At 44.2% G+C, this 27,990-nt stretch overlaps 1 protein-coding gene across 2 annotated transcripts; it reads left to right on the forward strand.

Moving 5' to 3' along the window:
- On the forward strand, positions 1-27,990 carry sh3gl2a (SH3 domain containing GRB2 like 2a, endophilin A1). Of its 2 annotated transcripts, XM_062564426.1 has the most exons (11): positions 4-259; positions 20,416-20,484; positions 21,477-21,549; positions 22,109-22,252; positions 22,453-22,586; positions 22,677-22,835; positions 23,324-23,427; positions 23,520-23,635; positions 24,141-24,155; positions 24,728-25,291; positions 25,395-27,990. In XM_062564426.1, exons 1-10 carry the CDS (start codon positions 215-217, stop codon positions 24,886-24,888), a joined length of 1,020 nt encoding a protein of 339 aa, XP_062420410.1. In that variant the 5' UTR covers positions 4-214; the 3' UTR covers positions 24,889-25,291; positions 25,395-27,990. The 2 variants fall into 2 exon arrangements, with proteins under 2 accessions (XP_062420409.1, XP_062420410.1); XM_062564425.1 differs by lacking the exon at positions 25,395-27,990 and having other exon boundaries at positions 1-259; positions 24,141-24,837.

The following is a 27,990-nucleotide window of genomic DNA, read 5'->3' on the forward strand; positions in this document are numbered from 1 at the left end:
TCTGACGTCCAATAGCCTGACCGGGGGCTCTAGTCGGCCCCCTCCTCACAGGAGATCCTCTCCGCTGAAGACCAGCGTAGACGCGGGTTAGCCACGGTTGCGAGATCACCATCACCACCACACGCAAGAATTAACGGGCCGAGATTTCCTCCCTCACCAACTCGCAGCATCCAGTCTGATAATTACTTCCAGCGAGAACCACCGTGCAGCAACCATGTCCGTGGCGGGGCTGAAGAAGCAATTCCACAAAGCCACTCAGGTAAGAGGCACGCGACGACCTGAGCATCGCATCTCCTCCGGTCGTCTCGCGGGGTTGAGTGTGTTTTTTTTTTTTTTTTTGTAAGATTCCCCCGGATTGGCGTTTGGATTGTAGAGATGTGTCCTAATTTAAGACCTCGCGTCCGGCCTTGTATTTAGCGCCGGACGCTGTCGTCGTCGTCCTCCTCCATCTCTTCCCCCCCCCCCCCCAAAAAAACCCTTTAGGCTACTCGTCGCTTTCCCGGTGCTGAAATCTACCGGAAAGATGGTGCAGCGTTGCACCAGTAGAATAATTCATTAGGCTGCTCGTGTGGTGCACTTGCACGCGCCGTTGTGACGAGGTTACGCACGCACGCACGCACGCACACACACAGGATCATTTTTGGGGGCTCTGGGAGGCAGGTGGCACGACGATGTGGTGTCGGGGATGCCACCGCCTCCCGTATACCCTTCAAATGACATTCCGCACAGGACAAAAAAAAAAAAAGGCACCAGAGCTGCAGCTCGTGGCAGCCGCGCGCGCACTGATGCGCAGGTTGTCGCCCCGGACCAATGGCCGGTGTAAATCGGTGTTTCTGTCAGCCAACCGCAGGGGGAACTCCGACGCGCACGATGTTATGCAATCGTTAAGTGCGCCTCTCCGGAAATCCGCTCCTCTCAGCGGCGACACGTCACGACACGACCTCTAAACGCACACGAGGCCGAATTAACTTCCGAATTCCTAAAGCTGTGCCACGCGTGGTATTTCTAGATTTCTGGGCCTTATTCAGGAGAAGATATTCCAATTCAAGGTTACTCACAGGAACAACCACCACTGTTTTGGGTCTCTCTCTCACTGACGTTGGAGGCCATCGGGGTGGAGGCCATCGGGGTGGAGGCCACAGGTCACCACGGGGATGTAGGTGGTCAAAGACTGATCTGGTTGATCAGGTTGTGTCATAGGGGGTCAGTCACAGGACCACTGAGAACCAGCAGCTCCAGGCCTCTTGCAGCAGGAAAACAAGACACATATTAGCTACACGTCTGTAGCTAGTTATTAAAACTCTTTATTAATAACATGTTGTGCCCAAAGAACGGAGACTAATGCCGCAGTTTATAAGAACAGGCGTTAATTTACACATTTAATAGCTGCGATCCAATATGGCGATACGCAGGGGTCTAGTGTTGTATTGTTAGTTGATTTATGCTGCCATTAGTTATTTATATTTTTGCCAATGTCACATGACATTTGAGAGGCTTTTGGTGATGATGAAAGACAGACCCAGAGATGTCGTTGTTCTTGAAGAGCGGCACTCGCAGGAAAAAAAAAAGATGTCCGAGAGTTTCATCATGTTGAAGCATTAATTAAAAAGAACAATTGAAAAAGCTTGCGTTCCGCCGTCAACACTCTTTTTTTTTTTAAAGGTAATTTGATCAGATTGGAAGCCGGCAACAGCTCACCAGGACATGAGATGACAGCACAGATTGTGTTAATTCTGTCTGATTAGTGTTTTGTCACCCATTATCCCTGAAGATGTTCCCCTACAGCCTCATATGCTTGCTTGTGTGAGTGTGCATCAGAGATCATTTGTATCTGTAAATATGCATATTGTTTACGGGGCTCTTATTGTGCATAAAGAGGCGCGGTTGAGTGTGTAACTATGCAGGAAGTGCCCTTGAATCTCCGTCTTCATTACTCCGTTTTACTCCTAATGTAATTCAGGCGGCTCGAGGCTCAGACTTAGATGTCCCTGTGCTCTCCTGTCGTCTGTTCCTTCCCAACACACACACACACACACACACACACACACACACGCACATAAAAAGTCATCATCCCCAGAGTCCTATAGTGGCAGAAGGCTCCTATCAAGCCCTGTGTTTCCATGCCACAGCCCTGTAATCCAGGCCCAGACTCACCAAGGCATCGGCCCAACAATCTGGCCACTTACACACGCATTCCTCAGACCAGACCTCACCAGTGCCCCCACCCCAACACTCACAGGGATTAACTATGGGATGGCATCAGGGATTTAAAAAGATTCAGACATGACTTCGGCATTAAAGGATAGCATATTTTAGACAGGAAGATCGGTGCCACTCGTATGTCGCTCATCTGTAACCTGTTATCTTTAAAGACTGGAGACAAGCAAGACATTCTGATTTGTGGGCTTTAGTGTTACCATCAGATTGATACCATTGAGACAATGAAGTTGAATACATAACAAATTAGGGCTCGGGGCGCTATGGAGGAAATAAAATATCACAATATTTTGAACCGAATACCTTGATATTGATGGTGTGGGGTCAAGCATTGGTGCTTTCACAAGATATTCTCAGAATGATATTTTGGAAAATAATCACTAGTTAGGATATTAGTCGATCAATGCAAATAATACAACAAATACAAGTTTCTGAATCAAATGAATACAAATCATTTTAAAAATTAGTTAATATTGCCTTGCTTATTGATTATCATTTAATTTGTCTCACACTACAGCAGAGCCATGTGGACCTCTGAGGACAGGGATATGTTGGATGAAATAACATTTTCAAATATAACAAATTCAAATGAATAAGTGGAGCTGCGATAATGTCAACTGTTTATTTTGTAGATTTAGGCAGAATACACATGCTGAAATGCTGCAGTGACCTCGGAGTCCCATGCATTACTAATAGACAATTAGCTGCACGTCTTTTTCTGACATGAAGTGCACAGAATCTGCTTGTGCTTGGGGTCGTTCAGCCTTTCTAGACTTCACGCACTCTGCAGGGACAAGCGGCCCGTAAAAGGCTGAAGGCCATGAAGTCCCAGGATGCGCTATGACATCAACACAGAAAAAATACAAATTGATTTATTTACGTGTTTATTTTTTTAAACATATCTTCTTCTTTTTTTTTAATTTAATGGTTAACAAACGCACACACAATCACACTTTAGTATGATTGAAGTCATCGGCCTCTCCCTCACCCAAGGACTTTCCAGCTCATAGTGGTGCATTAATCACGGGGGCCATTTTGAAAAGAATGGAAGCACGGGGCATGAAGGGGACACGGCAGCACGTCCACTTCAAATTCCCCTCTAAAAGAAGTTCATTTATTTGTCCAGTCATCCATTACTCGTGTTCAGGTGGATTGTTCCATATTTTACTTCTTCACACGCCGGAATGTATTTGAAGACCTGAAGCATATCTCGTTGTAACATCAGCCTGCTACGAAGAAGACGACACATCATTCACATACACAATCTGTTCCATCGGCCACATTTTCATCAAGAGGGACATGCTGGTTTTCCCACGTCACAAGTCAACTCCACCTCAGAGTCCCATGAGTCATGCTTTGAGGAGAAGCTTCTTTCATGATGGAGAAGGTCACGCGGAGAGGGCGTGAACCGCGTTGTGCTTCTCCTGAAGTTTGGCCCGGATTTTACATTTCAACTAAACTCCGGTTTAAAAAATCCATTCAACCCCGATTAGTGTTGGATGGATGTTACCACTGCAGAGTTGGGGGGTTTTCTTATATTTGTCTCAATGCAGCAGAGGGAGCGCTTCATCTCCGCGGAGCGAGCGTGCGGCGCCAGCAGGACAAGACAGAAGCACCGCCATGAAACAGAAACCGCACGAGGGAGACGGCGGACAAAGAGCACGACAAAATAAAGCTGGAGAAAGCGCGCCAGGATGAGGGAAGAAGGGGGGGAATCAAAAGGGACGCCGCTTCGGGGGGGTCGGTGTGGCAGCGTTTCCGTACAAAATGGTTGCCTTTTACGTCTCGTAAACGATACCGCAGAGACACGTGCGCGTATCTCATTCTGTCCAAATCTAGCTACTTCTTATTTAATTAAGTGAACAGAAATAAATGGCTGCGGACTGGGAAGAACTCCAGGTAGCGAGGTTTTTTGTTTTAAGGAAATTCTTTTCAACGCGAGGCTGAGAAAAGTCTGGGAAGCCTGGAGCGGACACCGTTTGCTTTAGAAACGGCATGGAGGGTTATGTAACCCGTGCTCTGCTCCTCAACAGGATGATCAGCCAAGGTACTGCAGCTTAGGTGCATTACATCTGTCCGGCTCCTTTTAGGATTTAAGAAACGCCAATCTCATTGGGGTGGTGTATATATGTCTTACAGTAGGGGACGGAGCGGTACATCCTTTGTTTTGTAGTCAGCCCTTGTTCGACCAGAGGTTTCCCAGTGTGTGTGTGTGTGTGTGTGTGTGTGTGTGTGTGTGTGTGTGTGTGTGTGTGTGTGTGTGTGTGTGTGTGTGCAGCATACTGATGAGCACCGCCACACATCTTGCTCTCATCGCGTTGTGCGCAGCGTGATGATTTTGCAATTTGAAACCGTTTTCATTACGGAATTTCTTGAATTCCACTCGAAGAGTCTTCTTGCAGATGGAGGCATTTCCGGCCTTACTTTCCTCATACGTCGGCATGTGCGAGCGTGCGTGCGTGCATTGGGAGTGCACACTCGTGTGTGTGTGTGTGTGTGTGTGCGCGCGCCCGTGGACAGCAAAGGGGGTCTTTGGATGTGACCGACGCATGCACGGCTTAAGGGCAGCAGATTGTGAGTGGGTGACTCATCCAGCCTGGATCCCGACTCGGGCCTACTGCAGTGCAGCGTAAAACGGATCCAGCTGGGAGATAACAGATGGGTGGGAGGGGCTAAAAGAGTGGAGCGAGGAACGAGCAATAAAGGAAAACACAAGACGAGGGGGAAAGAGAAGCAGATCCAAAGCAGGCCTTGAGGAGTTAATGAGGAGTGGGAGATAGAGGGAGATGAAGGGAGAATCCAAGCCAGGAGACACTGAAGGCAGAGAGCAGGAGGCAGAACTCGGACCACCAGGACGTGTGGAGATCTACACCTTTGCTTCGAATCGTGCCGTTGGATGCGAATCGCTGTTTAGGCATTGACCAGCATGGGCGTGACTCCGAGGGGACGGCGGGCTCAGCGTGGCTGCTTCGTGGTGTCCGTTATTAGCTCATGAGTCAGAGAACCTAGATGAACACGTGACAGCTGGCCCGGGCCCGGTTTTTGGCCCGAGCTTGGATTAGCGACGCAGCAGAAGTGACGCTGCACTCGGCAGCGGCGCCGTCCCCTGCAGCAACACACCTCCCATCTCCTTACCTTCATTTATCTCCCTCACCGTGCGCCTCTTTTACACACACACACACACACACACACACACACACTCTGACTCTGAAGTGCTCACATGGAATTTCTCTCCAATTTTTGGATCCCCGCCTCTGAAAGCAGGGTTTTAAGCAGGGCAGCCTTCCACCGATCCTCGGCGGCGGTGAGTCAGTGCGAACGCGAAATGTCACCTCGCCTCTAACAAATGCTCCTGTTAATTGCATTAATACCAACAACAACAACAACAACCTTTTACTCTTGGATTATCTTGGGATGAGCAGGACCACACATCAGAGAGTGTGTGGCCGCAAACGCCAAAAGAGCTAAAAGTCTGACGTGCCTTTATAAATCCCAGAGATCACTACGGGTGGTAAGACCCGACCTGTCTGTCAGCCGCGTTGCTTCTGACAGGAGGTCAGAGGGTTGAACGCCGTACTGTGGAGTTCACAGCTTGGGACGTCAGCTGCTTTATTGTGTTCTTGTCCGAGCTGCCGTTCCTCCCTGTGCATTGTTTCTCTTTGCTCTTTTCCACTTCCTGTTTCATAATCCCACCTCTCTTGCGACGTCAGTATTCAGGCCATGGTTGATGTTTTATTCAGGACTTGCATATTATATGTTCTGGCGTAAGGCGTGAGAAGGGAAATTCCTAGTTATTATGGGTTTATAGGTGTGTCTCGTGATGAATATGAAGAATGAGCCTTGGTACTTTAAAATATTGGCCGTTCATGTGCCTCAGGTTCAGTGACACCACACAACAAAATACAACATTTGATTCAATTAAATGATTATTCCACGGTGAATGTGTCGCGGGAGACTAAAGGGATTTCCTTTTTCCTTTTATTCATTTAATCCTAATTAAATTAGGCATTCCCGTTAAGATTAGAGAGGGAAAGGAGAGAGAGCCTCAATTAAAACAGGAATACAGCTTGAAAATGGTTTGGACATTGAATTCAGGGACATTCAGGTCAAATATAGTTATTACAAAATCTCTAACCCAGTGGTCTTCACACACGCTTTCCTCCAAAGCCCATTCTGCGTGTGGATTCTTGGCTCTGGCCGAGGTGCTGTGCATACGATGAAGCTCACTGCAATGCTGAATTTGCTGATATTGATGCATTTTTTACGGCAAATCCCCCAAAGACCTTGAGGTTCTTTCTGTGATGCGTGGTGCATTTATTTAGGGTTATATCACATCACGTTTTCATTCGAGGCTTTTTCATTTTCAAAACATAATTATATATTTTTTTAAATAACACACAACAGGAGAGAGCAAGATTGTGAAACCACCCTAACTGCTCCGCGAGGACGTCCTGCACGTTGCATGATAAAAAAAAACGGTGACGCAGTGATAATGTAATAAAGGTCTTCGGCAACATATATCAGGTTGTGAGATAAGATCAGTGAGGCAGTGTGTAATTTGTCACAGTTCATGCCATTATATTTAGTGAGTAAAGACATTAAAGGTGTGTTTGTAACAAACAATGAATATTTTAGTTTCACAGCTGTGTGGTCCTCATACGATGGATCCCAAAGTTCTGTCTGAAATACCTCAATGACTTTTGGATGGATGTAATAACGTGTGACACATTTAACCGTAGAGCCTGTCGGCTGAGTCCTGAAGACTTTGATGATCCCTGACACCGACACTTGCAACACCGTGAGGTTGATTTTACTCAACGCCATCATAAGCTCAAAATTGGTCGAAAAGCTGCCAAATACCTGCGATGCCAATAACACTCAATCAATCCATTCATCAAACAAACAGACTCAATTTCAGACTTTCAGTCCAGCTGAGACAAAACTATACTACAAAGTGTCTTACAAAGAGACAGCTGTCCCAATGTCTCCCCAGTTGGGACCAGTACCGAGCCGTATGTCTGTTAAAGCCAATATTATTTCATTGTTTGAGCCATTAAGCCGGCAAATAAATGTATATATAACATTTCTTTAGAACGTTTGGAAAGTTGAGTTTGAAATATTTCCCTGGCACTTCTCCCTCTGGGTGTTTGTAATAATGTCCTCACTGTAAGTCTCTGTAAAGCTGTGTTGTTTTGTGCCCTGACCACAAGCAGCGTGCCTCAGAACAGAGAAACCTTCACTCCATCTCCAAGAATAGTAAACTTTCCTGCAGCGTCGGCTCGTCCGTACGCACGCATCGGTATCAGCTGACATCTGTTCCCTTAAGGGACGGCCGACGTGTTTCACCTCAGCACACAGGCGCCAACTAACGTTTATTAGCAGACAATTTGAACCGTTTAACCTGACAGGCAGCAGATCGACGCATTGCTAAAAACACAAAGGAAGCGATAAAAATCACATCGCAACACATGTGCTTTAAATTGTAGATGATTCATTTACTGCTTTGGTGGAAGTGGTGTAAAGGAGGTGCTGGGAAAGCAGGGAGGGGGGGGGCATGATACAGGGAGGGGATGAAGAGCAGCAGAGAGGAGGAAGTAACAGAGAGAGGAAGAGGACTTTGGAAACAAGAGGAGACGAGGAGGCTTTGCTTGCAGGCAGCTGCAGCATCATGCGCTCAGTCTAATGCCTAATTTGGCTCATGAGAGGTGGGGGGAGGGGGGGGGGGGGGGGGACAGAATGTGCTACATGGTTTTTACACGCTTGCTAAAGCGAATGTCCAGCAGGTTTTGGGGCGACAAACTCTGTTTTTGTGCCTGCATGCTTTCCTTAGTAATGAAAAAGGCGTGTTGATCGGTGGACCCGTGGACATGGTTAACACACACACACACACACACACACACACACACACACACTCCCACCAACTGCAGAGCTGAGACTGAATGGCTTGTCAGGGATTATTCCGAGATTAATCAGGGCGCAGTGACTTTGCATCGTCAGAATCACGGCGTTGCAGCAGTAATCTGTGGAACGTGCCGCATGTGCCGGACCAAATGTACCGTATAGAGAGAGATGGAGGGGGGGGGGGGGGGGGGGGTTGATTTGTTTCCTCTCTGGGATTTTAGTGGTGATTTCACATTCTAAGTCACCACTCCTCCGGTATGTCATGTTGCTTTACCCAGAAGAGGCATCTCAAACGGTTTGAGGGTGGTCCTGTGGAGAGGCAGGTGCCGCGTGACGCTTCCACGGCACGTCTCATCGTGTTAGAAATGATTGCCGCTAAACTTGTGCGATTATGTGTAATTGCTTTAATGTTTTTGTTTATCGTGCTGTTGAGTCGTGAATAGTTGAACCGTGCTTTGTGCAAACAAACCTCTTCGTCGTCTTCCAGAATTGAGTAAGCAAGTTATTTTTCCTGCTGTTCAGGCTTATTGTGAAAAACACCCACAGACTGAGCTGTGGATCAGACACTTTGAATGCAAATGAACAATATATTTTTAATTTCTTGGCCTCCTGTGTGTGTGTGTGTGTGTGTGTGTGTGTGTGTGTGTGTGTGTGTGTGTGTGTGTGTGTGTGTGTGTGTGTGTGTGTGTGTGTGTGTGTGTGTGTGTGTGTGTGTGTTTGCACAACAATTTAAGCCATGCACATTAGTTTGAATGAAAATGTGTATGTTTTATGCGGAACTAAAGTAAAGGAAGCATGATAATCATGACTTAACATAAATGTATTAGATGAACATAACTAAATAATGTAAAACGATTACATTATGTATAATGTTTTTCAGAGAGCAACCATTGTTGTACTGAGTTTATATCTGTCAGTTCATCACAGAAGAGCTTTCATTATGAAATACATCCCGCCTCCACGCATTAAAAACACGCGCGTGTAAAAAGCACACACACGCTTTCTGGTCTTGAATCAATAAATTATTTATCCTCAACCTACTTTCTTAGCGTTCACACAATCACGGAAAGGCTTCTTCCATTTTCTGGAGAACTTTTGACGCACTGCAGTTCACAGACTGTTAAATACACCTTTGTAAAACCAATATAACCACAGTCTTGTATTGAATCCCACACTCATAAAGGGAATAACGCTCGGGCCGTGTGGATTCAACGGTGTGGGCCATTGTGTTGAATTGTGTCGCGTTATTCTGACAGGTGTTTTCTATTATTCATGCTGACTAAAAAGAGGAACACACCTTGCCGTCAGTGCACTGATGTGAAGGCAGTTATACACAACAAAGGTGCCCCGTGTAGTGATTTCTCACAGATAATCTATTGAACCATTGTCTGGATTTGTTTTGTCCACCTCGATTTAACATCAACGTCTGTTCTGTTTACTGTTTTTACTGCTGACTTGTTTTTGTGTTCAACTAACAATAATTAAAACTATGGATGAACTTTTATTTGCTTGTTTTGAAGAGGTTAGGTTTCATTAAATCAACAAATCGATTCAACATTGCATTGTTTTTTAATGATATTTTTGTTGAAACATATTTTGCTAAGTACCTGTCTCTCAACTTTTACAGTAACCATCAGTATTCTGGTTCCCTCCAGACATGATCTTCTTTATGCAGTGGAAATCTAATCAGACCAACGTAGAGGAGCAGACAGTCGATACCGAGTATACAGGATGTTGGTCTTTTAATGGGTCATGCCACGGATGCATTAATATTATTGTTTACTTGGGAGGAATTGGTACAGCATGATTGAAAGCTTATGGTAGTGTATCTGGGGGGAAAAAAATCAGGTTGATCTGCTTTTTTTAGTGTGTGAAAAGGCACAGCTGGTTGCTTCATGCAGGATCCATTATTGGGCTGCTGGTATGTTTTGCTCGAAGTTAGAAGGGGAAGACATTCATCTTCATGGGCCATGATGATCCTCTTTCAAGCTAGGCAACATTTGCTCCAGTCCATTTTGATTTGGTGTGAAAAGCTCTCGAGAAGAGGTGTGGTGCGTTCAGGGAGCCCAGTGGAGTGTCGGGGTTTCCAGACCGCAGCGACGATCTGTACACTTCAGGCACCTTGTTTGTTCTGTTGCTTTCTCTTTCTCTGCATCTCCTACCATCTTTTTTTCTAATTTGTCCTTTCAGTTATTTATAACCATTGTTTTTAACACATAATGCATGCATACACAGTGTGGCCTTGCACTTACAAAAAAAGAAAAGTAATTGTTATAAAAGAACAACCACACTTTAAGACCCAACACCCATTATAATACATTTATTTTGATGGTTTAGAAAATGTCAGAAAATACAACTTTGCAAACAGGGCATTTGAGAAGTGGTGAAAATGACATTTCTGTAGTTTCTGTCTGGTTGTTCAAGTAGTTTACAAATTGTTTCTCTAACATAACCTATAAAGTTTTAAAGCTATTTAGTTTTCTTTGTATATATTTGCAAACAACACATTTGCTGTCTTCTTTGTCTCACACACTTAACTTTTCTTCCCTTCTCCTTTTTCACCTATTCGTGTCTTAAATAGTTGTCTCGAGAGGTTTGAGTGCTGATGATCTCGTGCTAATGGAGGTAATGAGAAAGAAAGTTACTAAGGGGCCCCGAGTTACTTTGCTGTGTTTGGGTTTTTGATTAGGTATCGAAGTGAAGCTAATAAGGATTGTCTTTTAAATGGGCGCCCATATCGCTGCAAATCGATCGCCGCATACCTGTCTCAGTGTGTGTGTGTGTGTGTGTGTGTGCGTGTGTGTGAGAAAGGTCAAACGGCTCACGAGGAGGACAAAGCATCGAGGCTCTTCCTGACACACGCAGCATCTTTCCTGAACCTTCCTCACCGTTCCCTCGGAGACCAAAAATGCTAGAAAACACCACGAGGAAGCAGCAGATGTAGAAGATGGCTGCGTCGTCCACTCACAGCTGTTGTATCCTCCTTCCTCCATTTACCCGTGTATGAAGGCCTTCCGAGTGTGTAGAAATATTATTGATCTGGTACAAAATCAATTCAAATCGCACTCATCAAAGCTGAAACTGGTTCAAGAACTTCAGCGGGCGGCTAAACGTGATTGATGTGGTCATCACACTTGTGTGGATTACAGACACAGACACACCCCGTTCAGGGAGCGGGCCGAGCTTTAATAACTATCATCAATACAGGTTTTCAGCCCTGGTGACCCTAGACAGCGGCGTCGCTCCGCCCGCGCAGATTTAGCTTGTGGCGCCGATGGTTAAGCATTAAAACGATATTACTGTATGAATACAGCATGTTTCCCCGAGTCCTCCTCACACCTTCATGACTCTGTCATTATCTCTTTTCGGAGAGGACCCTTTGAAATGGAAATGGCGGAGGGGCAGTCGAGTTCAGGGGACGAGGGAAGTTTGTTATTTGAGTGCTTTGAGTGATGGCGAGTCGCTCAGTGGGAGGATAGAGTATCGTTTCTAAATCCACCTTTTGTGTTCGTGCTCCTCTCTCCTTCCTGCTGGTGATGAATGAAATTGAGAGACATTGATTTTTAATGTCTGTGCTAATGGCTGCTATTTTGTGCAAACACTCATTATGTTATAATGGTGTCATTTTGATGCTGGAACATGTCAGGTACTCCCTTCCTCCTCCGGGCCGTCTGCAGTAAAAAGCCTTTCAAGCTGCTTACATTTATTTGAAGATGAAAGCAGTCACTAAGCACCGATGCTTTTTGGCTGTACCACCACAGGCGCGGCTCATTTGGAACTGAATAACGTTGCTCTCTTCTTCAGCTCAGGATTTGCTCTTTTTATTTTTCTTAAAGCTCTTTTATCAGAGAAACGATTCAGAGCGCTGGGTGATATGGTCAATGCAGAAATAATATGCAAACTGAAATACTACTGTCCACCGGCTGCTTCCAACAAAATACAAAAAATAACCACCCTCCCAATAAGAAAATCAGGCTCTATAAATAACTATAAAAAATGTGAATGCAGTCTGATTACCAGGGTGTAATCCGTATGAATGTTGGAACTAAACGGAGTGAAAGGTTTGTGAGTGTTTTGAAAACAAGAGAAAAGAGAGCTGAACAAATGGAGTCTTTCACACCTTCTCATGTGTCCTGGGCAGAACTAGAGGTGGTCTGGCAGAGTGATGGGAGCACGGAGGGTGTGATTTGTGCAGAAAACACCAAGTATTAGCAATACAGTACAGTTTGTTATAGAAGCAAATATAAGCACAATGATTGATTCCTTCCTTCTATTAAATAGTGCACTTCTGTGTTACACTGCTCATTTCCCAAAACTGTCTTGCAATATATTCATTCAAAAACATTTAAAAAAAAAACACAAACCTGAAAACATTCAAAAAAAGAATTGTTGTGCAGTAATCTGACATGGATGCATTTCACAATGAATCAAATCTATTAGCTTGACACATCGCAGCCGTCATTAATGTCGTGTTTGTTGTCATTCATCCTCCAGCTTTGTCTCACCGCCATCATCACGTAACACTCAACGCTCACAATCTCTGGCACGCTTTTGTCTCCCACACACACACACACACACACACACAAAGACACACGGTGCCAGCTGGTTTCCCTTTCCTCCCCTTCACTGAAATGTTCATGGGTGGATTTCTCCCCAGCTACAGACTCATCTGTGCTGCCGTTACATAAGAGCCATGCAAAGACTTACAAATCAGATTATAACAGAGGTCAGTGAAGCAGCATGCAGAGTCAGTGGACCACTACCGGGCATGTGTGTGATCAGAGGAAACGCTGGCACCGTGTCCCGTCTGGGTCCAGTCGCTTGGTACTCGGTGCACATCTGTCCTGCAGGTGTTGGATCGTCAGCCTCTGCAGCGTTGTATGACAATAAGAACAAGGGGGGGGGGGGGGCCTTGAGGGTGTTTGGAGGTGAGGAGAGAAAAAAAGGGAGGAAAAACACAAGGGACAAAAACACATGGGGACAATCTGGAACGAGACACACGTCTCCTTGGTTTTGTTGTGCTATGGTGTGGACTTTGGTGAGGATTTTACAGTTTATTGTTATAATCCCAACTGACCCACGCCTTGCTGTCTCCCTGTTCCCATTCGTTAGCCCTGAAAAAAACCTTTCTAGTTAAAAGGGAGAAACAAACTGGGAGATTCGGCGGGCGTAAAAGCTGGTGTGTGTGGAAAGGAGAGGGTTTCAATGCCGTCAGGAGGAGTCCGATCCTCCCGTTATTGTCCAGCAGCAGAGGCTGTCCTCCTAATAGCCTCACTAATCACTCTTGTCATTTTTAATCTCCCTCTTCCCCCCCCCGGCGTATTTAAAGCAGCGGCCTCCGTGTGCCCGGCCCGGGATTAGACCGGTGAGCAGGAGAGGAGGGGGGAGGCCGCGTGGGAGGCAGAGAGGAGAGGAGGGGGGGGCAGCAGCAGCAGCAGCAGCACTCTCCATGTGCGCCTCACATTGGGCACAATGTGACTAATGCTAACAGTACAGCTATGGTCAATGCTAAATATAAAGGCGGCACAAAGGGCATGCGGCTGATGTGCGCATGTGGACCTCTGGATTCACTCATACATTGTGGACATGAGGAAACACCTCTGTAATTATCCACTAACATCCACCTGGACTCGAGGATTAATTGACTCCAATTCAGTGGACAAAAGTCAACGCGACCTCACAGAAAATGTCAAGAGTAATTCATTCATCGGCACGTCACCAATCAAAGTCCTGCCTCAAGCGGCTTTGCGAATGCGCTCGGCGAGCGGCGCCCTCGATCCTCTGACTCTCGGCGAGGAACCGGCTTTGATCCCGTCCTCCTCCCTTCTCCCTACGCGGCGAGCCGCCACTCTGCCACGGCCCGTTTTTAGAGAGAGGGGCGAGCAGGGTCGTCCATGGCGACTTCGACTTTGGCGTCTTTGATCTTGCCCCTGGTGGGTCCTCTGCTCCGTTAGCATCCACACAGGCTCGTCCCCAGCTCTCCCTCTGCAGCTTTTATCAGACTGCTGGATGGCACCACCTCAGAACACCACCTTCCTTCAGGGTCTCCACCCCACGCATTGTGTGTGTGTGTGTGTGTGGACTGACATGGGTGTAAAAATGCAATGAAATGTAAGGACACGAGGAGGAAATACAGTTGGTCCAGTACTTTGTACGTCAATTGGACTTCCTGTGTTAAAGAATCTGACATGAGATTATATTTCAGTCCTTTAATGAATCACACGTATTTCCAAAGGTTTTTCCTGCAATTATTATTATTTATTTTTTACCAACATTGTCCTCAATCTGACTCAACAACTGAGACACAGAAATAAAAGGATGGTTCTTGTGGGTTTTAAAAAAATATATCCGTAACAAAATAATTTTCTCTTATCTATATCAAATAAGGCAAACTAAATGGTGCAGAATAGATTTTGCGGTTCCACGATGTATGATGATAATGCGCGTATGCAGCAGCTGGGTGGGATTATAGATTCAACCCACAAACAGCACATGTGCTTTTAAGAGTGAACAAGTAATGGATTCTAGCTTTCAATTGAGGTGCTCGCTTCCTTAAGAGCTCTTCTTTCGTAAAAGATGGATCCGCTCATCCGCAATTGTAAAATCCAAATGATGTACGTTTTTTCTTTTTTAAACGTGCACAAATGGGGACACGCAAGAACAAGCCGACATTATAAACTGAGGCTCGTGTGTGTACACAGCAACAGGAGAAATGGTGTAGTGGTATGGATCCCACAGCTGTGAGATGAATAATCTAATAATCTAATCCTGGACCTGGGTTTCCTCCTCAGCCGTTTAATAGCATTAACCAGCCGGGTGTTACACAGGTGTACAACCCTGCTGGTGTGTGTGTGCATTAATCTGTGTAAGCAGTTGTCAGTTCATGGAAAGGTAAATACTTCTATCAGATAAAAGTGGGATTCAGTAGCTGGGAATAGTTTGTTGTTGTGTTTGTTTTTGTTGTTTTATCAGTTTTGGTTGAACCCCCAAAAGTGTGAGGATCAACAATCTTCAAATTTTCTATTTAAAAAATCAAATGTTGGGAAGTTCTCGAAAAGATTATTATTCTAATAATTATAGAGTTCTATCCTCTCATAGGCGAACCATTCTTAACGTGTTTATTAAAGTTTTTTTATATTGAGATGAAATTTAGGCTTTTCTCTTTTTTAGTTTTACTCCTTTATTTTCTTGACCTCAGTCCCCTGGCTTTAGCTCTTCCTGTTAAAATACATATTTTAAATTTGATTTAGCTTTTTTTAGAAACACAACACAAAGATGAATTGTGTCATAATATTTAGTTTTATAAACTCTTGAAAAACATAATGTTCTTGTCACAGCCGTACAGATTATTTACTTTTGACCTCTGCCCATATTATAGTGTGTGTCCGTTGAACCCGCTTAGTTGAGGAAGTTCATTTGGATCAGTCATGACTTCAGGGTTTTTTTGGGGGTTGTAGGGGGAGTCGAAAATCTATTTTAGCAATAAACACACTTGAGGTTGACCTGTTACATCGGGCTGGTTTCACCTCACCTGCTTCTGTCGCCTGAGCCTCTACATGCTGACGTAACTCTTTAAAGATCCTGTGTGAGAGCACCTCAGGACAGTCTGGCTTTGGCCTCCAGACATTTGGGACAAACAGCCAGAAGCGGATGTCCAGCTGCCTTTCGCCACCTCTCTGGAATATTTTCCTCTTTGCATTTAATCCGGTTCCGATTCTGTTTTACGTGGCTGCCAGTTAGAGATAAAAAAAGAAGTGTGGAGAGACGCGTAAATCATCCATGAACTAAACCTGTGTGTAGTTTATGTTCTGATCTTTGATCCAGAATGAAATATGTCTGTTATATTGAATACTTAGTGATGAAATGAGTGAGTAGTAGTTTAATTTGCAATTTTCAGAACTGTGATATTGAAACTTAAAACATTCAGTGTACATCTAATAAGAATGGATTCTGTGAAGTTGAGATATCTTTTGTATAATATAAAAAATATATATGTTCATATATTTTTTTAATCCCTTTTTTGTGAAAAAGACTTTTTTTAATCATTAATTAAACATGTAACCCATGTTTAAACTTGAAATAAATCATACAATACCAACGCCGCAACGTATTTGGAAAAAAACGCAGCGCTCGCCCTGCAGTGAAACCGTATCCCTGCACTGCCTCCGTGTCTTCAAGCACCAGCAAGTCAGCTGCGTACACGCGTGCTCCCGTACCTCTGCTAATGGGGGAGCCCTGCGCGTGATGCAGGTTTACGCATCATGTGGTTACGCCGCTGCTCTCGTTTCCCAGCAGACGCAGCTGCGCCTTTCACGCATCATCGGGTAACGTTCACCTCCCTGCAGCTCTGCTGCTGCGCGGCTCACCTTGTCGCGTCCTTCCACCCTGCAGGGAGAAAGAGGTTTGGGCCAGTCATGGTGCTGCTTCCCCCCCCCGAAGGAGTTAGATTGCTGGTTGTGTGTGATTGGTGGCTGGTATCTCGTTGGGCCAGCGCGTAGGAAGCCCCTGGAAGTGTGCGGCGTGCCGTGGACGTGCCGTTAAGTCCTTTGTTACATATCGGTGCATTACTGTACTGATACATCACTGTACATTGGTACATCACTGTACTGATACATCACTGTACATCGGTACGTCACTGTACATCAGTACATCACGGTACATTGGTACATCACTGTACTGATACATCACTGTACATCGGTACGTCACTGTACATCAGTACATCACGGTACATCGGTACGTCACTGTACTGATACATCACTGTACATCAGTACATCACGGTACATCGGTACGTCACTGTACTGATACATCACTGTACATCGGTACGTCACTGTACTGATACATCACTGTACATCGGTACGTCACTGTACATCAGTACATCACGGTACATCGGTACGTCACTGTACTGATACATCACTGTACATCAGTACATCACGGTACATCGGTACGTCACTGTACTGATACATCACTGTACATCGGTACGTCACTGTACTGATACATCACTGTACATCAGTACATCACGGTACATCGGTACGTCACTGTACTGATACATCACTGTACATCGGTACGTCACTGTACTGATACATCACTGTACATCAGTACATCACGGTACATCGGTACGTCACTGTACTGATACATCACTGTACATCGGTACGTCACTGTACTGATACATCACTGTACATCGGTACGTCACTGTACATCAGTACATCACGGTACATCGGTACGTCACTGTACTGATACATCACTGTACATCAGTACATCACGGTACATCGGTACGTCACTGTACTGATACATCACTGTACATCGGTACGTCACTGTACTGATACATCACTGTACATCAGTACATCACGGTACATCGGTACGTCACTGTACTGATACATCACTGTACATCGGTACGTCACTGTACTGATACATCACTGTACATCGGTACGTCACTGTACAGATACGCTGTCTCCTCTGGTTGCAGCCGGGGGAAAGCAGAACACTGGCTCCGTCTTTACTCTCCACTTTGCACGCGTCTGGGGGTGGAACATGACAGCAGCCATGGGCAGCAGCAGCAGCAGCGCTGTTCCACTTACTCAGAAACAGCCACCAACGCCACATTTTTATCCCTTCAGTTGCTCTTCCCCTGCCAAGCTACACGCATGTCCCTAGACCCCACCGAGGTGTTCTTCATCCATTTAGCTCCAGAAATAACCGACTGCCTTCGGACTCTGGAGCCCTCAACTCTGTCTGTTTCTGAGCCAGATGCACCGTAGGTGTAGCAGAGTACAAACAATAAGATGTAGGCCCTACTGCTTTACTCCAGATCCCATACCGTTTATTCATTTGTATTGATCTGCCTTGTCTTTCCAGTTGAAGCACTCGGGAAAACTAAATAATGGATAACTGCAAGGTTATGGAGACAAAACTAAGTTAACCTACTCATCACGTTTTTTTAAAACCCTGCTTGGAGCATTTCAACCTAAAAATCTTAATATATTAATAATACCTCCGTGACTCACTGCTACAAAAAGATCCCAGCTTCCAAAGATGCTCCTTTTGATGTTTTCCTTCTCTTTGTCAATAGATGAACCTCAGCTCGGATGGTTCAGTGTTTGATGTAGAACATACAATATGTGCCTCTGTTTTTTAAATGAATACTTGAAAGGAGGCTTGGTTACATGTATACATCTGAAACCAGGTAGGACGTTCCTGCGCTGCAACCCCTGACGCGTCGTGTCACGTGATTGGACCAACGTGTCACGTGATTAGACGGTCGAACACCAGAAGTGTCACTTTGTGTGGCACAGCTGCAGCTCACAAGCACAATCACACGTCGATGGACAATGTCAGACATTTACACGACACCGCAACGTATAGATTCATTTACAGCCCTATTTTTGACTTCTACACTTCTACACCGTGAGGCTTGTTTCCCAATTTTCGTGTCCGATCGTCTGTTCCGACAGAAAAAAGAGACGGGCGTCGGATAATTGAGGCAAGGCCAGGTAGCCGTCTCCATGGCAACCAGCTTAAGAAGGATTTGAAGACATTGTAGTGAAGCTAATGACAGGAAATGTGTCTTTCTGCGGGACTCGTACTGTGAGTGTGGGTCTGTACGTGTGTGTTTTGCATTGCTGTCAGAATATTGAGCTGAAGTGGGATCAGAGGACACTTTTGCTGGGGTGACTCATAGAGCAATCCGCACAAAGTCTTGCGCTGCAGAAACTGCAAAGTTTTCCAACCACCCTCGCTCCCTGCTCTCTGTCAAACATCACCAGTCCCGTGTCAAGCTTTACTCGCCTAATTGCATCTACTTCCCTGAGTTGTTCGAAAAGAGCAGATGGTGCAATCCAAGAAAAAAACAAAGTGCAAAGTCCTTTGCAGAGAGTAAGACAAATAAGGGGTACAATAACAAAATGAATGATTAAACATGAATGTAATATTCAAATAATAAAAAATGAAATAGAAACCAGTAAAATCACATTTGTTGTGATGAAAGAGGCAAAAGAAAACTTTAAATTCCAGAGTCTGATCACAGAAGCCACGTCCCCTTTGGATTTCAGCTCAAACTATGGAATCGACATAACACCCCTGTCTGTGGATCTTATATGCAAAGTTAAAAGGTCTTAATCTTAATCGATCTTAATCGATCTTAATCGATCTTAATCGATCGTAGAGCAGTGGAGCCAACGTAAAGACACGGGCGCGATGTGCTGCTGTCGGCTCTTGTTAAAAGACTCAAAGCTGCGCTCTTATACACAATAGTTCCTGCATCTGTCAAAGTTAAGATTTGTGATTCGGTGCTCAAAAGACAACAACAACAAATAATAATGATATTGATCATGATATTCATTATCGTTATTGATATATATTAAAAGTGAACGTATCATGTTGCGAGTTAGTTTTACAGTCGAGGAAAGGCGGCTTCCACGGTGTCTTTAGTCGCGCTGCGACGTTCCCTGGAATCTTTTTTCCCCTCCCTCAGTCCATCCTCGGAGGGCCTTGTCTGGCCTCGTTGTGTCAGATTTCTGCTTCCCCCCCCCCCCTCCCCAAGCCATCTGATTACATCAGAGACTCGCCGGGGCTCTAAATATTATGAGAAAGGGGACAGGAGCCCAAAGGAAGCGCGCACGCGGACTTCTACCACGTCGCTCCTGGCCTGTCGCTGCCCACGCCTTCCCTCTCCCTCTGGGATGGAGAACCTCTGCATGGGTTAAAGCCCCAGGTGCCATCAGACTAGAATGAGATAGAGGCGTGCATGCCCATAAACGTTTCATATACATTAATACCAATTCTGATTTAAGATTAACACTGTTGGGGGGAGATCAATTACAAACTCCTGACCTTGTCATCCATGAGCACCGAGCTGGTGAGAGGAGAGGCCCTCGTGGCTGCCGGATCATTAATGAAACGGGGCTTTCTGTCCCGTGAGGCACAAGGTCAAGCTGATATTTGTGCGTCTATTATCTTAATAGAGACGTTGTGGCCCCACGATGTTACAGAAATAAAACGTAACATAATAATTTCCTGCAGATAAGAAAAGGATTATTTCCTTATAGACCGATGAGCCCAGCTGCAGTTTATAATTAAAGATAATATCTCGGTACATATATATATCACAGTTTTGACAAATGCTGGTGGCACATTTGAAGATTCTCCTTTGAGAGATGAACAATAGGTTTTTGCAGAGGTCTTCACGTCATTTCTTCATTTCAGCACTGGGCGTTGTAGGAATGGACTGATTTTATTTGTAAACCAACGCACCAAAATGTTTTCAGGCTGAAATGATGTGATTTTGTTTTTCTTGTTTTGCAGAAAGTGAGTGAGAAAGTTGGAGGTGCAGAAGGAACCAAGCTCGATGGAGACTTCACTGATATGGAAAAGGCGAGTCTTAACGCTCTCGATTATCACCTTCATGCAAATGAGAGCTTTAGCGTATTATTAGTTTACTAGAAGCTTATTGAATTTCACCTTGGATATTTCACCATAATAATAATAATGGTCATATATAATAATAATCATCAGAAATATCAAAAATATCTCTCTGTAAGTTCCAGATCCAAAATGGAAAACATTTCTTCATTTTTAGTCTCAGGGTTTTAATGAATGAAGCTCTGGTTACATGCTAAGAAAATATTGTATAAAACAGAAAGATGCCACAAATGAATCCTTTGGAGTTATTAGTCCTACTAGTCATGCTTTTCCTCCATATTAATATATTTAGTCCCGGTAGCTGATTTCTTATTGGTGAGTTTTATTTGAATCTTTAATAATTTAAATCATTATTTTCCCCAAAATCCCACCAAAAACAGTTTGATTTATTATTTTAATCGGCCTGTTGTTGCCATATTGTCCCTTTTATTATGGACGTTTATTCCACAATGCATAGACTCTTGTTATTGTCTGAGTGTGTGTGTGTGTGTGTGTGTGTGTGTTTTTGTGAGTGTGTGTGAAATTGGTGGCCATGAATTACATTCATGTTTTCATTACGTGTCATCATGTGACCATAATAAATACACACATGTATTTCCCACACACACACACACATGTGTGTGTTGCCATCATGTCTTGGTGGTCCCAGCGTGCCGCAGAAAGAGAAGCCGAGCTGACGGGAAACTGGCGAGTCTCCTCAATGAAGGAAGCGCCTCGTGGCCGACTCCCAGCTCTGCTGAACAAAGCAACACTTTCTTTTATCTTGTTTCTTCTCTCGGGCACCGGATGCATAAATTATTCTCTCACTCTTTATATTCATCTCGTCAGCTCCCACAACGTTTCTCAGTCGCTACTGATTTTGGTTTTCTATCCACAGCTTATTTTTTTTTAACCGTTAATTCTCTCTCCCTCATGCGCGTTATGTGTCACATGGCGGTTCACAGAAGATGGACACCACTGCTCGGGCAGTGATGGACATCATCACCAAGACCACCGAGTATCTGCAGCCAAACCCAGGTGAAATAAACAGCTGTGCTCAGAAATAATAAAGTAAAACGATTTAAATCAAATGTTTGTGATTTATGTTTATGTTTATATATATATATATCGAAAAATTTGAATATCGTGCAAAAGCTCATTACTTTCAGTAATTCAACTTAAAAGGTTAAACTAATATATTATATAGTGAGATATTTCAAGCCTTTATTTGATATAATTTTGATGATTATGGCTGAAAATGGCTTTTGTACGATATTTTAATTTTTTGAGTTTCACCTGTATAGTCACATACACAGTTTACACCCCTTTATTTTATACAATAATAAAGGCAACATTTAACAGTATTGTCTTTTGATTACTTTATTGTAAAGAGTTTTGTTTTTTCTCTGGGGTATAATTCTTGTCTCTGACCTTCTTGTTGACATGCGGTTTACACTATAAACATGAATTAAAGAGCCCCTCTGCTAGTGTCCTGATTGAGCTCAGAGGTTGTAAATCGATTTGATCGAAGAATTAAATGGAAACCTTTTCAGGAAAAAACAAAAAAATAGTGAATATCTGTCCTTTGCTTGCTCAGCCACCAGAGCCAAGATGAGCATGATGAACTCCATGTCGCGCATGCGGGGGCAGGAGAAGGGACCCGGCTACACGCAGACCGAGGTCATCCTGGGAGAGTCCATGCAGAGGTTCGGCAGGGAGCTCGGAGAGGAGTCCAACTTTGGTGAGCCCGGCGCACGAGAACAACGTGGAATCATTTCATTCCCTCCAGGGTGCAAACTCATGAATAATGAACTTTTTTCAGAAAGTGAATGTATTAAAGAATAAAATACGTGTCTCCGGAATCCGATGTTGATTGTAATGTGATAATGATGATGACACATGGCCGTGAGCTTTAAGCTAAACGTGCCTTCATTTCTGCAGGCCTCGCTCTGATCGATGCTGGGGAAGCCATGCGTGAGCTCGGGGAGGTTAAAGACGCTCTGGACATGGAGGTCAAGCAGAACTTTATCGATCCAATGCAGAACCTCCACGAAAAAGATCTCAAGGAGATTCAGGTACGCGTTAACGGCCATAAAGAGGAACTCGTGTGAGAGGTGTTTCCTCCGTCAAAGGTCCCAGCTCGACTCTCTGGTCTTCTTTCGCAGCATCACCTGAAGAAAATGGAGGGTCGTCGCCTGGACTTCGACTACAAGAAGAAACGATCCGGCAAAGTGACAGAAGATGAGCTAAAACAGGCACTCGAGAAATTTGACGACTCCAAGGAGATTGCTGAGCTGAGCATGTTCAACCTGTTGGAGAGTGATGTAAGGATTTCTCCCTTTTTTGATCCCTTGTCCCTTCACTAACGCATCATTTGGATTCAAAGTCGACATGGCTCGCTTTTTTGGGGGAGTCTGTTTGTTTATTTATTTTAAACCCAACCACGTTTATCCAGGAGTTCATCACTATGTTTCCTATACAAACAATTGATGAAATGATAACTGTAACTGAAACAGGACTTCAGCACATGCTGGTAATTCAGTGTCTACTGGATGTGGCAACAGCTGTTTGCAATGTGTGTTATTTTATGTAACAATAATTCATCTATAAACCGACATTGGACCCCGAGAGGCATGAACTAATGAATGCAGTAGTAAAACCATCAGGGATATTAATTGAGCGATCTTACCACGAGGTCCATTAAAAGCTGCTCCGGAGGTTCCTATCAAACCACACAATCTGAGTCGAGGTCCTAACGGGTGTGCGACCAGCAGGCGTCGCGACGATCGCTAACCGCAGGCATCTCCAACAGATTGAACAGGTGAGCCAGCTGGCTGCGCTGGTGCACGCTCAGGTGGAGTACCACAGCCGCGCCGCCGAGATCCTCACACAGCTCTCCAGTAAGATCGACGAACGGTCAGTGGTCCCACTCCGTGTTTCCCACGAGGGCTCTTTTTGTTGCGTTCTACGTCATCGGATGGGATGGGATGGATTCTATTCTGTTGCAGGATAAAGGACACTACCGTCAAACCCAGGAAAGAGTTTGCTCCTAAACCACGCACGTCTCTGGACTTCTCCATCAGTGAGAACCACAACGGAGGCCTCCACGGTGCGCGCTCTCCAGGTGAGAGCCCAGAGTACATTTGCTCAGAAACTTGAATTACTGTTGGAATCTCCCTCGTCAAGTCTCATGAGTTTCTGCATTCAACCAAACACTGTTACATTACATTACCTAATGTGATTAGTGTAATGTAAGCTGACGCTTTTAGCCAAAGCGACGTACATTGCAGCAGCAAAGGGTTCAATAACAAATGTAATGCCTATGAGCCGGGACAAACACACAAATACAGGACAACGCATCATTGTCATACGTGATGAAAGCTGACACAATACATGATTAGTTTACATAAAATGGTGGTAAAAGTCTAATAAAAGCACTGCGTGCATTGATGAAGTTTAAGGTCAGACATTTGAGAATTCACCATGTTTGCTAATTGCTTTCTCCTCCCCAGCTCTTTCTGAACATTTCAGTTAGTACGTGTACTGAACAGAATACTCCTCAATACTCCAAGTAACCAGTACAACTGTTCGCTCTTCTCTTTCCTCTCTGTGACTTTTCATTCTTCCAGGGGCGAGGTCTCCAGGTGAGCCAGGTCAAACTTATCTGTCCATCACTTTTCTCACCAATTTATTTCTTCCACATCATCCTTCATTCACGCACACGAAAAAAGAACCCCCCCCCCCCCCCCCCTCCGTCCTGTCGTTTCCTCTTCCCTCTTTGCAGCAACGTCTCCAGGAGAGATTCAACCATCTTGCATCACTTTGTCATTTGTTGTCCGTCTCTCATTTTGTTTTTTTGAAAATGGTTCCATTCAAATAATAACAACAGAAAAACAAGCGCTGTCCGCTCGCCGTACAAAGAGCGATCGGCCTGCACTTTAAAGGGAAAAAGCCTCGGAGCGGACCAGCATTTGCTGTTTCGGTTGTGTCCTCCTGTCATTCCTCTGGTCAGTCGTATCCTCCCGTTGTCCGTGGGCCTCTCTTTGAATTCATTCTCCAACGTGTGTTTCTCCTCGTTTTGTTTAATGACCTCTTCATTCCTCCGCCTGATGCACTGACCCATCAAGTCATCAATTCCTCATTTATCCATCTAGAGAAATGCAAGTAAACCCTTCTGCCTTTTGTTCACCTTTGTTTTCTCCTTTTCCGTTTGCAGCAAGATCTCCAGGTGAGAGAAGGCGACTTGGGATGAGAGGCAAAATCTCTCTATCTCCATTATTTTCATCCTTCTTAATTGACTTCTGTGCATGTGTGTTTTTTGTTTTGTTTGCAGTGCAGCTCGTCTGCAGTGCTGTTTTTGTGCGTTATAACCTCTAGTTTCTCTTTTGTACCTTTTTTTTTAAAATATTGATTTGATTGCGTTTACTAGCTTATTTGTAAAAAGAATAATACAAATCTAATGTGCGCATGCCTAATATGAAGCTGCAGCCAGTTAGCTTAGCATAAAGACTGGAGACCTGGGGAAGCAGCTAAGGCTTCATCCAAGCGTCATGAGCACATCAAGCTCACAAACCTGCTTTCTGGCTGCATCCTTAACAGACAGATATGATACCTGTATCAATCGTCCTATCGACCTGCTGTATCAAACGTACAACTATTCCTATGACTCGTTATGGTTTCCTGGTAACTGATGGTCATGTTTTTGTATTTCTCTCTTGTGCTTTGTTTACTCCTCTCTGCATCTTCCTCTTCTATTTCCCTCTTCCAGGCAGGTCCCCAGGTGAGCTTTTCACAAGCAATTATTGTTTCTCTCATCTTTATTCAGCATGTTATCTCTTGCCTCTCGTCTCGGCTATTCCCTGACATTTGTTTCTCTCCCCCAGCCCCCCTGGACCAGCCCTGCTGTCGCTCACTGTACGATTTTGACCCGGAGAACGAAGGTGAGCTAGGCTTCAAGGAAGGCGACATCATCACCCTGACCAATAAGATCGATGACAACTGGTACGAGGGGATGCTGAACGGCAACTCTGGCTTCTTCCCCATCAACTACGTGGATATCCTGGTGCCGCTGCCCCACTAGGACGTCACCACTACCAGCTGAGTCTGTAAACGGTGACTAAACAGAGCCCCTCCCCCCCCTAAAACCCCCCCCCCACCACAGTACCCAGTACTCCCAGTAAGCTGTTCCTTAACATCCCCACCAACCACCAGTGCTCCGCTTGAAAGGAGTCAAAACAGCAACAACACAATAACAAGCGAAGATTGGTGACAAATTAAAGCGAGTGTGCACCAATTGAGCGTAAAAACTTTAAATGAGGAAAACTCTACGTTTATGTGGTTACGTCCCCCCCTTTTATCCCGGGAGGTACATTCAGGCTTCCGTAGTCTCTTTTCTCCACTTCTGTCCCAGCTACTGTCTTGGTTTTCCGTTGGCTGTCATTCCGTCATCACTTTGTGAGTTTATCAGAGCAGCTTTGCAAAAACCGCGCTTTTCTCTCACTCACTGTACTTTGTGGAAACCTCTGCAGTAGATAGAAAAAAAATTGGTCCACGTGCTTCATGTTTGTTAGAGACTCTAGGTCAAGCATGGTTTCAAATGTTTAACGTTTTATCTTATACGAAAATATGTTGAGCTGATTTTGTTTTTGTTCGAATATTCCTCTTGTTTTTTTTAAATGGCTGCCATCTCTCGGCATTCGCTATCCTGTCCAAACGATGTCCTCTCCTTCTAACTACTCATAGATTTGACTAGTTGACAACTAACGGCAACGATTACCCATCCTGTTTTTATTTCATACATATCAACATGTGCATGTGATTGTGATTGGAAACCAAAGTTACCTACAGAGTCAACTCCAGTTTTTAGCTTTAAGACTTCCAGACAGCACGGTGTCAGCGAATCTGTTCGAGGCAACGGGACGAAGCTCTGCAGTCTGTAGCTCTTCGGTATTTCAATCGGGAAGATTGAAACTGTGTTCTTAAATACGTGACATTACCTTTCTGAGCCAGTGATTAGTGGAGTGATGACATGATTTGCAAAAATGAGTTGTGCAAGTTGTTCAAACTGTTTGAAGTGATGTAAGAAATCTACGGTGCATAAGTTTCAATCCTCCAACGTGTATTTTATCAGCAGCTTGTGTGAAAAATGGTTGATGTATTGTGATATAATAACTTGTAGGACTTAACTGTTCATCGGGGCAATCGTTTCTTCTGCAGCCAAAGGTTTAGCTTTTATTGCTGCATCCCTACTAGTCCTCTTAGTATTCTGTGATGTAGCTGTCTATAAGCTATTGATTAAGGCAGAACTAGACATAGCCAGGAGTGCACAAATGGCCGAATGGAATGAGAACTTTTTTTTCCCCGTCTTGGTGGAAATGTTTTATTCATTGGAATGATGCAACATACATTAAAAAAAAAAAAAAAAAAAAAAAAAACTTTCTCCAACATCATTTAGACTAAAAGCTACTGGTTTACCCTTTTCATGTCATTTAAGTCCTCAGAAAAAAATGCAAGATTATATACATGTTGAATTATATTTCACCCGCTATGTGGTTGTATGCAGTATTGTGTGCGATTTAATGTTTAATTTATGTACTGAACACCTAGAAGTCCAACCCGACTCGTTCATCACAGTACGTTTTAGTCCAGCAGGAAGGTGCTGTCAGGCACTATCCCTGGGGTCTTAAAGTAAAGTATTAACCCTACTGCAAGGTATCTGTGCGGCGGGTTACACTATTCTTCACCCATCTTGTATTAATGTTGTGCGTGTCCTTTGGGCGGTGGGGTCTGGGTCTGCATACAGCGCATGTCGTGCACAGGGACTGGGGGGGTTGCAGAGGACTTCTGACGCTGAGGTGTCTCTGACGGTGTTGCACATGAAAAGAAACATGGATGTCTCCTTGATCAAATGACAAATTCATTATATTACGTAGGGATACAATAAATCGTGCAATATCAACTGATACCCGTAACAGGTGTTGTTTTGTTCCTGAGGGAAGCACAACCTCAACAGAGAGTACACTCGTTGGCTGACGAAGACTAACGTTGCAGTTTAGAGGTCATACATTTATTTTTGAAAGCAAAACTGTTCCTTTTATTCTCTTTTCTCACTTTTTTTTAAAACAATTGTGTGTATCTTTGCCCTCAATGAGGACTGTACAGCTTTTTCTGTGTTTTTGTTTTCACCTTGTGTGTAAAACCGCGCATCCACAATAAACTTGTGTTTTTTTGTAACTGTGACAAGAGTATACACATAAAGTATAGATGTATATACACAGTATATTATCCAAAAAGCAATGTGAAAGGAGGGATTCTCTGTGCTGCACATGATTGTCTTTGGATTCTTTTTGTTTTTCTTTGTTTTTCTGTTTTTGTTTTATTTTATTCTTGCACTGGATTCTAAGACTGTATGCTTGATGTAAGGAAAAATGTTATAAGTCAATGTAATTTATTCAAATAAAAATTAAGAAATAAAAAATG

Source organism: Pungitius pungitius, chromosome 9, assembly GCF_949316345.1.
Source record: "Pungitius pungitius chromosome 9, fPunPun2.1, whole genome shotgun sequence".
NCBI lineage: Eukaryota > Metazoa > Chordata > Actinopteri > Perciformes > Gasterosteidae > Pungitius > Pungitius pungitius.

Coding starts and splice junctions, on each gene's coding strand:
- sh3gl2a (XM_062564425.1), top strand. CDS start 215: ATGTCCGTGGCGGGGCTGAAGAAGCAATTCCACAAAGCCACTCAG. Junction 260..20,415: donor AATTCCACAAAGCCACTCAG/GTAAGAGGCACG, acceptor CTTGTTTTGCAG/AAAGTGAGTGAGAAAGTTGG. Junction 20,485..21,476: donor ACTTCACTGATATGGAAAAG/GCGAGTCTTAAC, acceptor GGCGGTTCACAG/AAGATGGACACCACTGCTCG.